The sequence below is a fragment of the Scyliorhinus torazame genome, chromosome 3, assembly GCF_047496885.1.
Source record: "Scyliorhinus torazame isolate Kashiwa2021f chromosome 3, sScyTor2.1, whole genome shotgun sequence".
Lineage (NCBI taxonomy): Eukaryota > Metazoa > Chordata > Chondrichthyes > Carcharhiniformes > Scyliorhinidae > Scyliorhinus > Scyliorhinus torazame.
Window position 1 is genome coordinate 193,017,236 of NC_092709.1, and position 14,478 is coordinate 193,031,713.

Here is a 14,478-nt window from a genome sequence, read left to right on the forward strand (position 1 = left end):
TGATGCAGACTTGATGGGCTAAATGGCCTCCTTCTGCCCTGTAGGAATTCTATGGTTTTATAAACTGTCGGGATCAGACGGCTACTCTTGTTAGGATCGAGCAGTTTTTGCCTTCCTTTGTTTTAGAAAAGATCGACAAGGAAAGCTAATCAAAGCAACTGAACTTACCTGTTTGTCTGTTTGGCCATTTCAATTTTCTGTCAAAGCTGCTGCGTAATTGGCACTGATTTCAAGAACTCATCTATGCAGTTTCAAGATTCTTATGAAGGATCATATCTCCCCTACAATGTCCAGCCTATTAATACCTCCAATTCAGATACCAAATGAATCCATTGATATTCACTGATTTGAAGAAAAATCTTAAGTCAAAAAAAATAGACAAAACTAAAAGGTTTGAAATACTTGTTTTAATTTTTAAAAGGAGATAATCCCTCTGTAAGCAAAACACATTCAACTTGCTTTTAAGTGAAGTAGCCATTTTTGATGGGAATAAAGCTAAAAGTAGCATCAAACGGACCAAATCATCAAGACATTACATTACTTATGACAACACACAGCAAAAGAGATCATGGTTATATCATTTTACAGGATTTCAAATGTATTGACAAATCTCACCTTTCTTGCAAGTGACAATGATCCTGCATTTTTAGTAAGAAGTCTTACAACACCAGGTTAAAGTCCAACAGGTTCGTTTTGATGTCACTAGCTTTTGGAGCGCTGCTCTTGCCTCAGGTGATTTACCTGAGGCAGGAGCAGCGCTCCGTAAGCTAGTGACATTGAAACAAACCTGTTGGACTTTAACCTGGTGTTGAAAGACTTCTTACTGATCTCACCCCAGTCCAACGCCGGCATCTCCGCATCATGGCCTGCATTTTTAAGCAAAGTTATTCGTGGAGGTCTGAATCCACTTCTTTCTTGTAAGGAGACTCATCTCTTGCAAAGTGATGGCACTGAAGAATGAAGCTAACAGTATTTAATCATGTCCCATTTTCAATTGTTTCAGCTCATATCCTGAAACAACTATCAGCTTGCGACCGGACTTCTTGCTCAGTGCTGGAAAAACTATATTTAATTCAAATATTGACAAAATATCAAAGACAAATGTGAATTTTTCTCTGACTAATCACACTCATCTTCATAATGGTTCCACACAGTAAATTTTTAAAAATGTAAGTTTACGGACTAATATTATTTGAAAGACAGTAATAACACTGAAAAGAAAGAAAGACTTGCATTTCTACAACACCTTTATTAACCTGAAGATGTCTCAAAGCACTTTATAGCCAATTAAATACTTTTGAACTGTAGTCACTGTTGTAATGTAGGAATCACAGTAGTCAATATGCTCACAGCAAACTCCGACAAACAACAAGTTACTATGACCAGATAACCTGCTTTTTATGACGTTGTTAATTGCATTCAGCAATATATGAAAGTTAGTTGATTGACTTCTTGCGTACAAAGATTAAATAAATTATGGCAACGGAACGTGTGCTTTATCTGAAGCTTGAGTGTCCGATAAGAGCACCATGGGATAGAATTTCCATGGGGTTCTCCTGATCTCCCATTGTAGCTTCAGCAGAAGATTAGCAGAAATCCTGACCATCTATCTTGCTTCTCCAAGTTTACAGTTGATTTTTTACCAAAGCTATGCCGGGAGATTCCATCCTTGCAACTTAAGGTGGAGTTCTTTTGAGCGGCCATATATTCTGTACTATCACCTTTATTTTGGTGGGTTAAGCCCATTGAAACTTTCATCTAAATACAATTTTAAACCCTTCAGTGATCCTTAATATTAGTGAAAAATGCAGGTATCCACTTTGAACTTGGGGAGGGAAAGCATTTTCATAAGCAATTGTTTCCACTTGAAAGTTTGATCATATCCCTCTCTTGTTTTAATTTATCTAACATGGTTAATTCATTTGCTACCTTCCTGGGTTAGGAGGGTTGCTCATTGCATTTGCCGGAGTCCTGTAATATCAATAGTCATCCTTGCTCCAACCAGTGGGAAACACATTTCGGTGATGTAGTCACTTCTTTCAGCATAATTTTTATAAACCTCCCTCCACGCAACAGCCTCAGTTCCCAGATGAGAATGGCAAACTAATATCCTGGAGGAAGCCTAGTAATTCTATCAATAAAGGGTGGGGGTTTGTTCAATTCTGCTGTTGACTAGAGGCAGCACTGTGGGTGGTGATGGTGAGTGCGACATGACTATATGGGATAGAACTGATGGGCCAGCTGATCTTTTCCTAGCCATTATTTTCTGTCAAGGAGTAGTAACGTGGTGAGAAAATATTTACAAACTTTTCTTTGCGGTATGAAGGAACAGAACAGGATGTTATTTCTGTCATAATGACGTCAGTTGCAAGTGATGCAATGATGAGCTTCAATAAACGTAGTTATCAGCTTTGCTGTTTCCACATATATGGAAAAGGCACATGCAGTGCCCCTGTCTGAGCAGTCTGCCATCCAATCCTGTCTGTATAAGTATGAAGTGCCCCTGTCTGAGCAATCTGCCATCCAATCCTGTCTGTATAAGTATGAAGTGCCCCTGTCTGAGCAGTCTGCCATCCAATCCTGTCTGTATAAGTATGAAGTGCCCCTGTCTGAGCAGTCTGCCATCCAATCCTGTCTGTATAAGTATGAAGTGCCCCTGTCTGAGCAGTCTGCCATCCAATCCTGTCTGTATAAGTATGAAGTGCCCCTGTCTGAGCAGTCTGCCATCCAATCCTGTCTGTATAAGTATCAAAACAATTTGTAGCTTTTACTTCTGGTTCACTAAATACTCCGAAGGGCCTGTACTGCGCTGTAATGTTCTATGTTCTGGTGGGACAGCTCAGTTTGCTGCAGCCTATCATCCCAAATAAAAAACATGAAGAAGTTGTTGTTTAAAGTTTGCCTGAGTTCCAATTAAACTTGTTTGGGTTTTGAACTGTTCATCACAAAATGCATTAAATGTCAATCAATTTTAATCTAAAACTAAAGTCAATGAAAAACTTAGAGGGGGAAGAGTTACTCTAAACACATTGGATGTGGCGAATTGAAAACATGTTGAAAAGAATGGGTGCTGGGTTTGGCCAAGCTGGAATGTTACACCAAACTGCCTGATTTCCCTGTGACAAACACGGGAACGTCAGGTAGATTTCTTTACTGGTGATACCGTGATAGTGAATTCCTATTTTCCCCTGCACCCAGACAATCTACTAAGTCTGGGCTCAGACCCAGGAAAATCTCCTCTAAGGCACAAAGAACACTTTCAACCCCAAGCATCCATATCCCCGAAATACTACACTTTTTATATGAATCACCCTATTTTCATTCAATTGTAATCGTTGAAGTACGAAGGTACAGATTTTAAAAAATATTTCTGACTACTAAAGCAATGTAATGCAGAAACTGAAAATACTCAAATTCTTCAAAAACTATTTTAACCATAAGTCTTGGTATTTAGCGTCATTTGCATTAAAATTAGGCAAGCTATTGCTAAATTAAAAGTGAATCTTCTAAAAATTACGTTATCAAATTGGAGATTTCAGTTTTTTTAAATAGAATAGCGGCCTGTACTAATGTTCCTGGATGAATGGAGAGCAAAGCAACTACAGGAAGCTGGTAGTGGCCAGAGTGATCTTATAAATGGCAACAAACTCGACGTTTTAAGTTTTTATGGAGCTACATCACTCAAATCTTTAAGCCCATGCATAACTGTTTCTGACACACAGCTGCAGTGGTGAAGAATCCATTAGTTTAGCTACTGTTATTAATCAGACTGAGGGGTGCCACAAAGGATTCATATTCTAACTGCATGGCCTGTCGGTAGATTAGGTGATCCTATTAGAAAAATGTTTACTTCCAATGAACAACATTTTACCCAAGCATACAAGGTATGTCATGTTGCGGGACTGCGGAACACATTTCTGACTGATCAGCTGACGGACGTCCTTTAGGCTTTGATTTTTGCAATCTTATCACAGTTCAACAGATAAGACAGAAAATATAAGACGGACAGCAGGTGACCCAGAACCACAAGCCCTTATCTCAAATAGAACTCAAGCTGCAACTAGTCTTTTGTTTTAATTTAAAGTCCATATTTATGTAATAGTTCAGACTGCCAGGGGCGTTTACGCTCTGGAAACTGAACGGGTATTTTGATCTTCCTAAAATCCTGGATGCATTTTTTCATTTCATCCTCGGCGCTCAGCTTTTCGCTAATTTTCTTTTTGCAGAGGCTTGAGTCACGGGAATTGTTCATCAGCGTTTGAAAGAGTTCACTGTTTCTGCGTTTGTCGGGTTGCTGCATCCACTGAACGGGGGCTTTCTTGGAAGGTCGATCCAGTGTCAGGGTGTTCGGCTGAGGTGGTGCAGACAGCGCTGCACAAGGGACATTCTCCTGCGGAGTGCTGGCTTCTGACTGGCTTTCACAACTGGAGCTGGAGAGCTCGTTACACGACGTCCCGCTTTCCATTCCTTTCTCTCCTTTGTCGTGTTTCCTCCCATCACACTCTGACTTTGGTGAGGCTGGTCTTTGCAGTCCCCCTGTTAAAGTTAGAAAAGGGCTGATAAAACAAAAAATTACTCAGGCATTTCCATTACTTTGTTTCACTGCATCATGCACTGGTACAAGACAACAAGACTATACCTTCCTTTTGAAGTCACTAAGGGAAGATGTGGAAGCTCTGTGGCACGACACCCTAATAAATAGTTCACAACCACCTGAGAAAAAATGTGCATGAATTACAATCACTTCCAAAGCCTAAAGCCCAGTAACAAGAATTTCTCAGACCTGGGTTTGTGAAAATGATGAGCAATTAATTGCACGATCGGCCAACGGGATTGGGCACAGCAAGTCTTTTTGAGGAAATAAAAGCAGCTACTGGGTTGATCCAAGCGGGACCTCCCAGGACCCCAACATTTCCTGTGGGATTCTTCACGGATAAAAGTAGAATCAGTATCCCTACACTGCTCTTCTCTCTGCCTTTCGTTTTTTGTTCAATTCTTTTGCTTTCCCTTTATTCTCTTTATGTTCTTATAAAGGGATATGAGGTCAGATGTTCAAAAGCTTGGCCAGAGAGGTAGGCTTTAAGCAGTGTTTTCCGACGAAAGTAAGGTAGAGAGGTGTAGAAGTGTCGGGTGGGAATTGCAAAGCTTGACAACTGAAGGCACAAACAACATGCCTGGGGTAGAAGTTTAGCACGGCTCAGAATGGGGCGCTGACACGGTAACAGAAAATATGTTGCTTTTATCATCAACATGTTTGGTTGGTTTCTTATTTTATGGAATTGCTTTTTTTGAATTGATCTGAGTATTAAAAGGGATATTAATGAGGTATCATTGCAGTATGTTATTTAAGAAATAATTTGAAAAATAAATCATTGAAATGTATTTGTCTGGTTTTGTGAAACCGGATAACCAACAAGAATGCATAAAAGTGGTACTTTATCACTTCATCCGCACAAAAAATTGAGACTTTGGGGGCGCGATTCTCCACCCCCACGCTGAAGTGGCCGCGCCGTTGTGAACGCCGTCGAGGTTCACGATGGCGCGGAACGGCCCCGGACCCGACCGATTCAGGCCCTGACAATGGGCCAGTATCGGGGCCGCGTCATCTACCCGCGCCAGGCCTTGTCGCCCACGTAAAAGCGGCGCCGAATAGATGACGCAGCCGGCGCTTCATAACGGACGTCATCCGCGCATGCGTGATTGCCGTCCTGTCCAAATCCGCCCCGCAAGAAGATGGGGGACGGATCTTGCGGGGCTGCGGAAGGAAGGAGGTCCTCCTTCAGAGAGGACGGCCCGACGATCGGTGGGCACTGATCGCGGGCCACCCCACATTCAAGGTACCCCCGGTGCAGGATCCCCCCTCGCCCCCCCCCCACAGGCTGCCCCCCCCCCCCAGGGTTCACGCACCGCCCACGACTGTAGCGACCAGGTGTGGACGGCGCCGGGGGGAACCCGCCGTTTTGGCCTGGCCGCTCGGCCCATCCGGGCCTCAGAATCGCGGGGGTGCCGGAGAATCGCCGTTTTGGGTATCTCCGGCGATTCTCCGGCCTGCGGCCCGCGAAACTCGACCGGGCCGTTCCCGCCGCTTGGGAGAATCGCGGGAGGGCGTCAGACCGGCGTCCCCGGAAATTTCGGCGGCACAGGCGATTCTCCCAACAAACGTGGGAGTGGAGAATCGCGCCCTGGATGTGAGGGGCGGGATTCTCTGTTTGAGAGACTAAGTGCTGACGCTGGGACTGAATCACGAGTGTTCTATGTGGACGAAAGCAGTGCCAGTCCTGGAGCGATTCTGGTCTCGTTAATGGGCTAGCATCGGTGCGGCATAGAACTCGAGCAATTCCAAAGATGCCTACCCTGATCCCAGCCAAAATGATGGCGCTGGTTGGGCTGGAGCATGCCTATCCCATTGATGGGTCAGCTGGGACTAGTCGGTACCTAGGTGGTGGCCTGGGCCCCCCCCCCCGCCCAAAAAAAAGACCCGTGATGCTAAGTTCCCAGTGGGAAGTCAGAGATGTGTGCAGCTACAGCCTTGCAGGCTGCCGGAATAGTGGTCCATGCCAGGCCACTCTGATCCCATGACCCTCCTCCTAGACGCCCACACCTGCTACTCCCCCTGGCCTTGGCAGGCACCCCTCTGGCCAGCATATAACGATGTCAGACACAGTTTGTACCCTCTCCTGCACCCTCAGCAGTCACAGAACCTGATTTGAAATACCACAAATAAACCTTGCCATCGGTAATTCCTCCTGGTGGACGCAGAGCATCACAGAAGTTGACTGGAAAATGCCGGGTCTGGCCCATTAATGATATGCCAATGGCCCTTACTGGATAATTTGCATGCCCATGCCAGTGTGAGGCGTAGAACACATTCTGGCAGCGGGATTCTCTGGTCCCATCGGCAGTGCAATCCCCGCCCATGGGTTTCCCAGCGGCGTGGGTGGTTTCAATGGTGTTTTCTTATGTTACTGGGCTTTAGGCTTTGGAAATCCTATTGACAGGTGGAGGGACCGGAGCAAGGCATTCCATTTGACGCCCTTTTCTCTGCCCAATTGTGTTTCTCAATTCTGACGCCAGCCGATGGAGAATCCCGCCTGAGAACTTTGGACAATAGAAACAAGAACGCTTATTGCATTGACAGATAGATGTCAAACAACAGATAGCTGCCGACAGAATTACAAAGCAGCAGCAGAATTTACTTCAGATTACATAAAAGGAGTGTGCTTGTCAAACAAACATCTAAGTTGCTTTATTTAATCCATTACCCTTAAGTCCAAGTTAAAGATAACAGTTATACATCACTTTTCAAAATGTTCTCTTCCCAAGGTGGGCTTGTGCTCATATCAATTTCCCAGTACCCAGCTTAATTTGCCTTTATTTATCTGTAATCTGAAATAATAAGTGTTGATTGATAGCCAAGCTCAACTTTATCTCCCACTTGGGCTGGAATTCTCCGTTTCGAGTCTGCCCTGCTCCTGCTGCAAGCGAGGATGGAGAACTTGGCGCATCATTCGTCGGTGGCAGGGTTCTCTACTTCCTCCACCTGTCAATAGGATTTCCCATTGAAACCACCCCACGATGCTGGGAAACCCGTGGTCGGGGATTGCACTGCCGGTGGGACCAGAGAATCCCGCTTCCAGCGAACAGCCAGAGAACCCCACCCGAGGGGCGAAATTCTCCCGAAACGGCACGATGTCCGCCGACTGGCGCCCAAAACGGCACCAATCAGACAGGCATCGCGCCGCCCCAAAGGTGCGGAATGCTCCGCATCTTTGGGGGCCGAGCCCCAACATTGAGGGGCTAGGCCGACGCCGGAGGAATTTCCGCCCTGCCAGCTGGCGGAAACGGCCTTTGTTGCCCCGCCAGCTGGCGCGGAAATGACATCTCCGGGCGGCGCATGCGCGGGAGCGTCAGCGGCCGCTGACAGATTCCCACGCATGCACAGTGGAGGGAGTCTCTTCCACCTCTGCCATGGTGGATTCCATGGCGGAGGCGGAAGGGAAAGAGTGCCCCCACGGCACAGGCCCGCCCGCGGATCGGTGGGCCCCGATCGCAGGCCAGGCCACCGTGGGGGCACCCCCCGGGGCCAGATCGCCCCGCGTCCCCCCCAGGACCCCGGAGCCCACCCACGCCGCCTTGTCCCGCCGTTCAAAAGGTGGTTCAATCCACGCCGGCGGGACAGGCAATTTATCGGCTGGACTTCGGCCCATCCGGGCTGGAGAATTGAGCGGGGGGGCCCGCCAACCGGCGCGGCCCGATTCCAGCCCCCGCCAAATATCCGGTACCGGAGACTTCGGCAACCGGCAGGGGCGGGATTCACGGCAGCCCCCGGCGATTCTCCAACCCGGCGGAGGGTCGGAGAATGACGCCCCTGATCACCAAACTTGAAAAATCCAATTGCGTCCAAAAAAACAGGCATTTAAGAAATGGGATGCACACTGTTCACGTGGCCCCAGGCAGCATATCAAGTTTGTGTTGGAAACTCATTGAAATAATTCAGGAGTAAATTGCAAGCATGATTGGGAGGAATATTGGCATCTTGAATGCCACCAAAAAGCAGCTTTTATCTCTGAAAGGGAGGGGGGCTCCAGCTGCAGACACTGGAAAAACACAACCATGGCTGGCTTTTACAACTGGAGGTGGAGAACTTGTTACAAGACATCCCACTTTCCATTCCCTTTTCTCCCTTGTTGTCTACCATCACCTTCTGAGTTTGGTGAGGCAGGTCCTTAAAATCCCCAACACGTTTTTCAGTGGTACTTGGGAGGCCCTGGACCAGGAAAAATGAGAGTGTGTGACCCAAGGACACATAAAACCAAAGACAGAAGATTAGCTCCAATTATCTATAGGACTGCGTTGGGCTTTGAAATGTAACCAATCTGAGTGACACGTCTGGCGTTCTGTAGTCATGTGACTATGCCATGAGGTTGCCTCTGCAGGTATACATCTTAAGATCAGTTCAATAAAGCCCCTCACAGAAACAGCCACTGAAGAAGATCACAGTCCCTATACAAGAAATAGACTTGATGTGGAGATGCCGGCGTTGGACTGGGGTGAGCACAGTACGAAGTCTTACAACACCAGGTTAAAGTCCAACAGGTTTGTTTCGATGTCACTAGCTTTCGGAGCGCAGCTCCTTCCTTAGGAGAATGAAGAGGTATGTTCCAGAAACACATATATAGACAAATTCAAAGATGCCAAACAATGCTTGGAATGCGACCATTAGCAGGTGATTAAATCTTTACAGATCCAGAGATGGGGTAACCCCAGGTTAAAGAGGTGTGAATTGTATCAAGCCAGGACAGTTGGTAGGATTTCGCAGGCCAGATGGTGGGGGATGAATGTAATGCGACATGAATCCCACGTCCCGGTTGAGGCCGCACTCATGTGTGCGGAATTAGACTGTATTGCTGTAATATTCAATGACCTCATCAGAATTGTCACTGTAAGAATAATTAGACCCTCTGCTTGCACTTCCAGCACCTAAAGTCTGAATACTCACAATATTTTTGTCTCCACTTCTTACAATCACTGCACCACAATTCACTTCATAGAACATAGAACAGTACAGCAAAGTACAGGCCCTTCGGCCCCTGATATTGTGCCGACCACGTATCCTAATCTAAGATCAACCTGACCTTCACCCTTCAATTTACTGCTGTCCATGTGCCTGTCCAAGAGTTGCTTAAATGTCCCTAATGACTCTGACTCCACCACCTTCGCTGGCAGTGCATTCCACTCACCCACCACTCTCTGTGTAAAAAACCGACCTCTGACATCTCCCCTATACCTTTCTCCAATCAACTTAAAATTATGTCCCTTCGTGACAGCCATTTCCGCCCTGGGGAAAAGTCTCTGGCTATCCATTCTATCCATGCCTCTCATCACCTTGTACACCTCTATCAAGTCACCTCTCTTCCTTCTTCACTCCAGTGAGAAAAACCTTAGGTCTGTCAACCTTTCTTCATAAGACATGCCCTCCAGTCCAGGCAGCATTCTGGTAAATCTCCTCTGCACCCTCTTCAAGCATCCACATCCTTCATATAATGAGGCGACCAGAATTGGACACAATATTCCAAGTGTGATCTAACCAGGTTTTATAAAGCTGCAGCAAAACCTCGTGGCTCTTAAACTCAATCCCCCTGTGAATGAAAGCCAACACAACATGCAACTTCTTAACAACCCTATCAACCTGGGTGGCAACTTTGAAGGATCTATATACGTGGACCCCAAGATCCCTCTGTTCCTCCACACTTCCAAGAATCCTGCCTTTTACCCTGTATTCAGCATTCAAATTCGACCTTCCAAAATGAATCACTTCACCTCCCTTTCTTCACGTTCAGTGCTTTTGCAACCCTCATTTCCCTCCAACTCATCTGATACACTCCATATCAACCAATTGACAGTGATCAGCATATTTTCTGAAAACCTCACTTGGATGCCACTTGCCCATTGCAGGAGAAGGTTGCACCATAGCTTCAGACAGGAGGAGGCAGAGTCCACCTGCACGGTTCCCCCCTCTTGAAAGAAACAAGTTGGGCATCACAGGCCGGACAGAATCATGTCCCTTGTGATTGGCAGTGCTTGGGGAGATGTCAAGCAGAGTTTCAACACACTTTATCCTCTTTATTTCATTAATACTTCTCTCTCACCAAACATATTGTGCCTGCAATTTACAGCTGCTTTTATCAACCTATCCCCTTTGCTGTCCTTTCACACCCGGAGTTGGGCCTCTCTTTTCTTTTAGGTGCAGAATGCTGAGCTACTTCTGCCGCTTCAGGAAGAGAAAATGAGCATTCGTGAAGATGCATTACACTCAATATAACCCTCACAAGCACTAGCTCAGATATTGGTAATAAACATGCATTAGAGGATAGACTGGAGGATGGTGGTGCATCACTGGGCAGAAATGTCCAAGAGCTAGGATGGCACAGATGCCAGGCCACCAGACAGCAAAATCAAAAATGAATTCAGATGCAGAGGGCTCAGATGCTGACTTCCAGGGCCCACAATCTGTCAGTACCTTTGTTAGTGCCATCTAGCCCAAATAACCCAGCCAAAGCTGAGACCCTGGGCCCTGCTTGACATTATCCATCATAACCATCTGAAATGTCTTTAACAGATATCAGGAGCCTCCCACTATCCAAGCCAGAGCTACTGAGAACCACACAACTGGCAGTGAAGATTTACACAAATGTTATTCAGAAATATTTCTGCTAACTATGGGCAAGGATGGAATTCAGTTGTTTGATAAATTTGTCTTTTATTCTGAATGTTCTGTTTATATTTATAACGGAGTGAGGTCGGGACCCAGAAGGGTGGGCTGAAGAAGGAGGTGGCCTGGTTGAACTAAAGGCTGCAGTGATATGAATTGTGGAAGTGTTGGTGTAATGGTGATAAAACGGACAGGGTAACACACTCTTTGGTGAATTGCTACCCCAGAGCTCTAGCGGCTTGTGGCATTAGAGGTCAATATATCTCTTTCTCTTCATATTCCTCCTCCGGTATTTCTCCTTAGGGTGGCGATAAAAAGAGACCTCATGATGGCAAAAAACAGCAGACAACTGCAAATCTGGATACCCTCTCAGGGGTTTATGCTGAATGGTCTGAGCTGTGGCCATGCTGGGTGAGCAGGTTGATTGTTTGAATGATGATTTGTTGATGACATATGGCTCTCGCTACATGCCAGACCTGCAGTTGTGTCTGGTTATCTGACTGGAGGCATGAGTTATTGTTGAGTAGCTGTCTGGTAACCTGATGGCCTGGGTCGGAGAAAGCTGACACAGACATCTGTAAAAGGATGACAATGTCATGACTCTTATTTAAAAAAAAATAATCGCATATTGTCACAAGTAGGCTTCAATGAAGTTACTATGAAAAGCCCCTAGTCGCCACATCCGACGCCTGTTCGGGGAGGCCGGTACAGGAATTGAACCCGTGCTGTTGGCCTTGTTCTGCATTACAAGCCAGCTGTTTAGCCCACTGTGCTAAACCAACCCCTGGTACTAGGGAACAACGTAGAGACCTATATGTTACACTTGCTTTTGATTGTAAATCAATTCTCCTGATGGAGACACCTAAGGCAATGTGAGTGCCGACTGTGGCACGTCCAACCCTGTGGTAGCTAGTCAATACACTTCCTTTTTTGCTTTGTTACTCGGGAAATTAATCTAACTGTTCCACCTGGGCTGAAAGTCTTGGTGACATCCTTAATACAGCAGTAGACTTCAAACTATGGGGTGCCACTGATGTCACCCAGTGAAACCTGGAAGGAGATTGTTGCAGAAAGATTAAGAGCCACTATGACCTTGGCAAGCACAGGCCATGCTGTCCATTCATTTGGTGCAAAGTTTAAGTTGTGGCTTCAGCGTGGGTGGCAATGCTCAGTAACAGCCACCTTTGTGAAGCAAAGTCACCTCTGACCTGTTCCTCAGGGAAGCTGAAGACCTGCTGTGAATATGGCCTCCTGTGTAATGATATCCTTTTGTCCCAGCTGCTCATGAAATCCAAGGGCAGAATCGTAGCCATATGGAGATTGTATCAGAGGTGGAAGGGTTGGAAAAATTTAACATCAATGCTGAGGGTTTGTGTTTCAGAATTAGCCATGCCCTTGGCCAGACTGTTCCAATGCAGCTACAACACACACTGGCATCTAATTGGCAATGTGAAAAATTGTGCTGGTATGTCCTGTACACAAAATGGACAAATGTAAACTGCCTATTGCCGGCCCATCAGTCTACTCTCGATCATCTGCAAAGTGATGGAAGTTGTTGTCAACAGTTCTATCAAGCGGCACTGGCTTTGCAATAACCTGCTCATTGATGCTCAGTTTGGGTTCCACCAGGGCCACTAACCACTTGACCTCCTGACAGCCTTAGTTCAAACATGAACAAAAGAGCGAGACTCAAGAGGTGGGGTGAGAGTGACTGCCCTTGAAATCAATGCAGCATTTCACCGAGTGTGGCACGAAGGAACGCGAGAAAAACTTAAGTCAATGGGAATCAGGGAGAAAATTCTCCACTGGTTTGAGACATACCTAGCAGAAAGGGAGATGCTTGTGGTTGTTGGAAATCAATCAACTCAGAAACAGGATATCACAGCAGGAGTTCCTAAGGGTCATATCCGAGACCCAACCATCAACTGTTTCATCAATGATCTTCCCTCCATCATAAGGTCAGAAGTGGGGATGTTTTCTAATGATTGCACAATGTTCAACACGACCCATGACTCCTCAGATAGCAAAGCATTCCGGATCCATATGCAGCAAGACCTGGACAACATTCAGTCTTGGGCTGATACGTGGCAATAAACATTCATACCACACAAGTGCCAGGCGATGACCATCTGCAGTCAGAGAGATTCCAACCATCTTCCTTTGTTGTTCAATAACATTACCATTGCTGAATTCTGTACAATCAACATCCTGGGGTTTGCCATTAACCAGAATCAAAACTGGACCTGCCATATATATATATACTGTGATTACCAAAGCAGTTCAGAGGCTGGGAATTGTGCAGTGAGTAATTCACCTTGTGACTCCCCAAAGCCTGTTCATCATCTACAAGGTACAAGTCAAGAGTCTGCTGGACTGCACTCCAATGGCACTCAAGAAACTCAGTATCATCCAGAGCAAACCAGCCCGCTTAATTGGCATCCCATCCACCACCTCCAACATTCACGCCCTCCATCACTGATGAACAGTAGCAGCCGTGTACCATTCACGAGGTGCACTGCAGGAAATCTGGCTCCTTCAAAAGCAACTCCCAAACCCCTGACCCCTACCACCTAGAAGGACAAGGGCAGTAGATGCATGGGAACATCGCCTCCATCAAGTTTCCCTCCAAACCACATATCATCCTGATTTGGAAATATATTGATGTTCTTTTACTGTCACTGGGTCAAAATCCTGCAAATCCCTCCCTAACAGTACTGTGGGTGGTTCCTCAAACACACCGATTGCAATGGTTCAAGAAGATATTTCACTACTAATTAGTGATGGGTAATAAAACTGACCTATCCAGCGATGCCTAAAACACATAAACTAATGAATAAAAAATAAACCACTACAGGTGGAATTTTTCATCCTGGAGGTAAAGTGCAGTGGAGTGCACTGGAGGGAAAGAAATGTGCAATTAGCACTCACATAAACATTCACTCACTCAGGTCAGGTGTGTAGTGAACCTCTGAATTAGAATGGTAACAAAAGAAAGCAAAACGTCCGCCACAAGATTCGATGATGCGGATCTGGGGAGGCTCCGAGATGCGGTGGAGGTCAGGAAGGATGTCCTGTTCCACCAAGGGTCCTGGAAAGTGAACCGCAGGGCAACCAGTGCTGCCTGGGATGTGGTGGTGGTGGTTGTAAGCTCTGGCTTCTAATGCCGTTGGAAGGTCAACGACCTACCCTGGGCAGGACGGGTGAGTAGACACCAACGCCCCCCCCCCCCCAGAGTTTCCACCCCCCATGAGTATCCAACCCCAACA

At 46.2% G+C, this 14,478-nt stretch overlaps 1 protein-coding gene across 2 annotated transcripts in view; it reads right to left on the minus strand.

Annotated features, from left to right (window-relative positions):
• Positions 1-786: 786 nt before the first annotated feature.
• The window catches only part of LOC140408866 (BTB/POZ domain-containing protein KCTD8-like), a 387,677-nt gene continuing 373,985 nt past the window's right edge, over positions 787-14,478 (minus strand). The window contains exon 2 of one of the 2 annotated variants that reach the window (XM_072496675.1): positions 787-4,536. In XM_072496675.1, the coding sequence (XP_072352776.1) occupies positions 4,079-4,536 (458 nt within the window). In that variant the 3' untranslated portion in view covers positions 787-4,078. Of the gene's footprint in view, positions 4,557-14,478 lie in introns of both variants that reach the window. The other variant, XM_072496676.1, reaches the window with a different exon arrangement.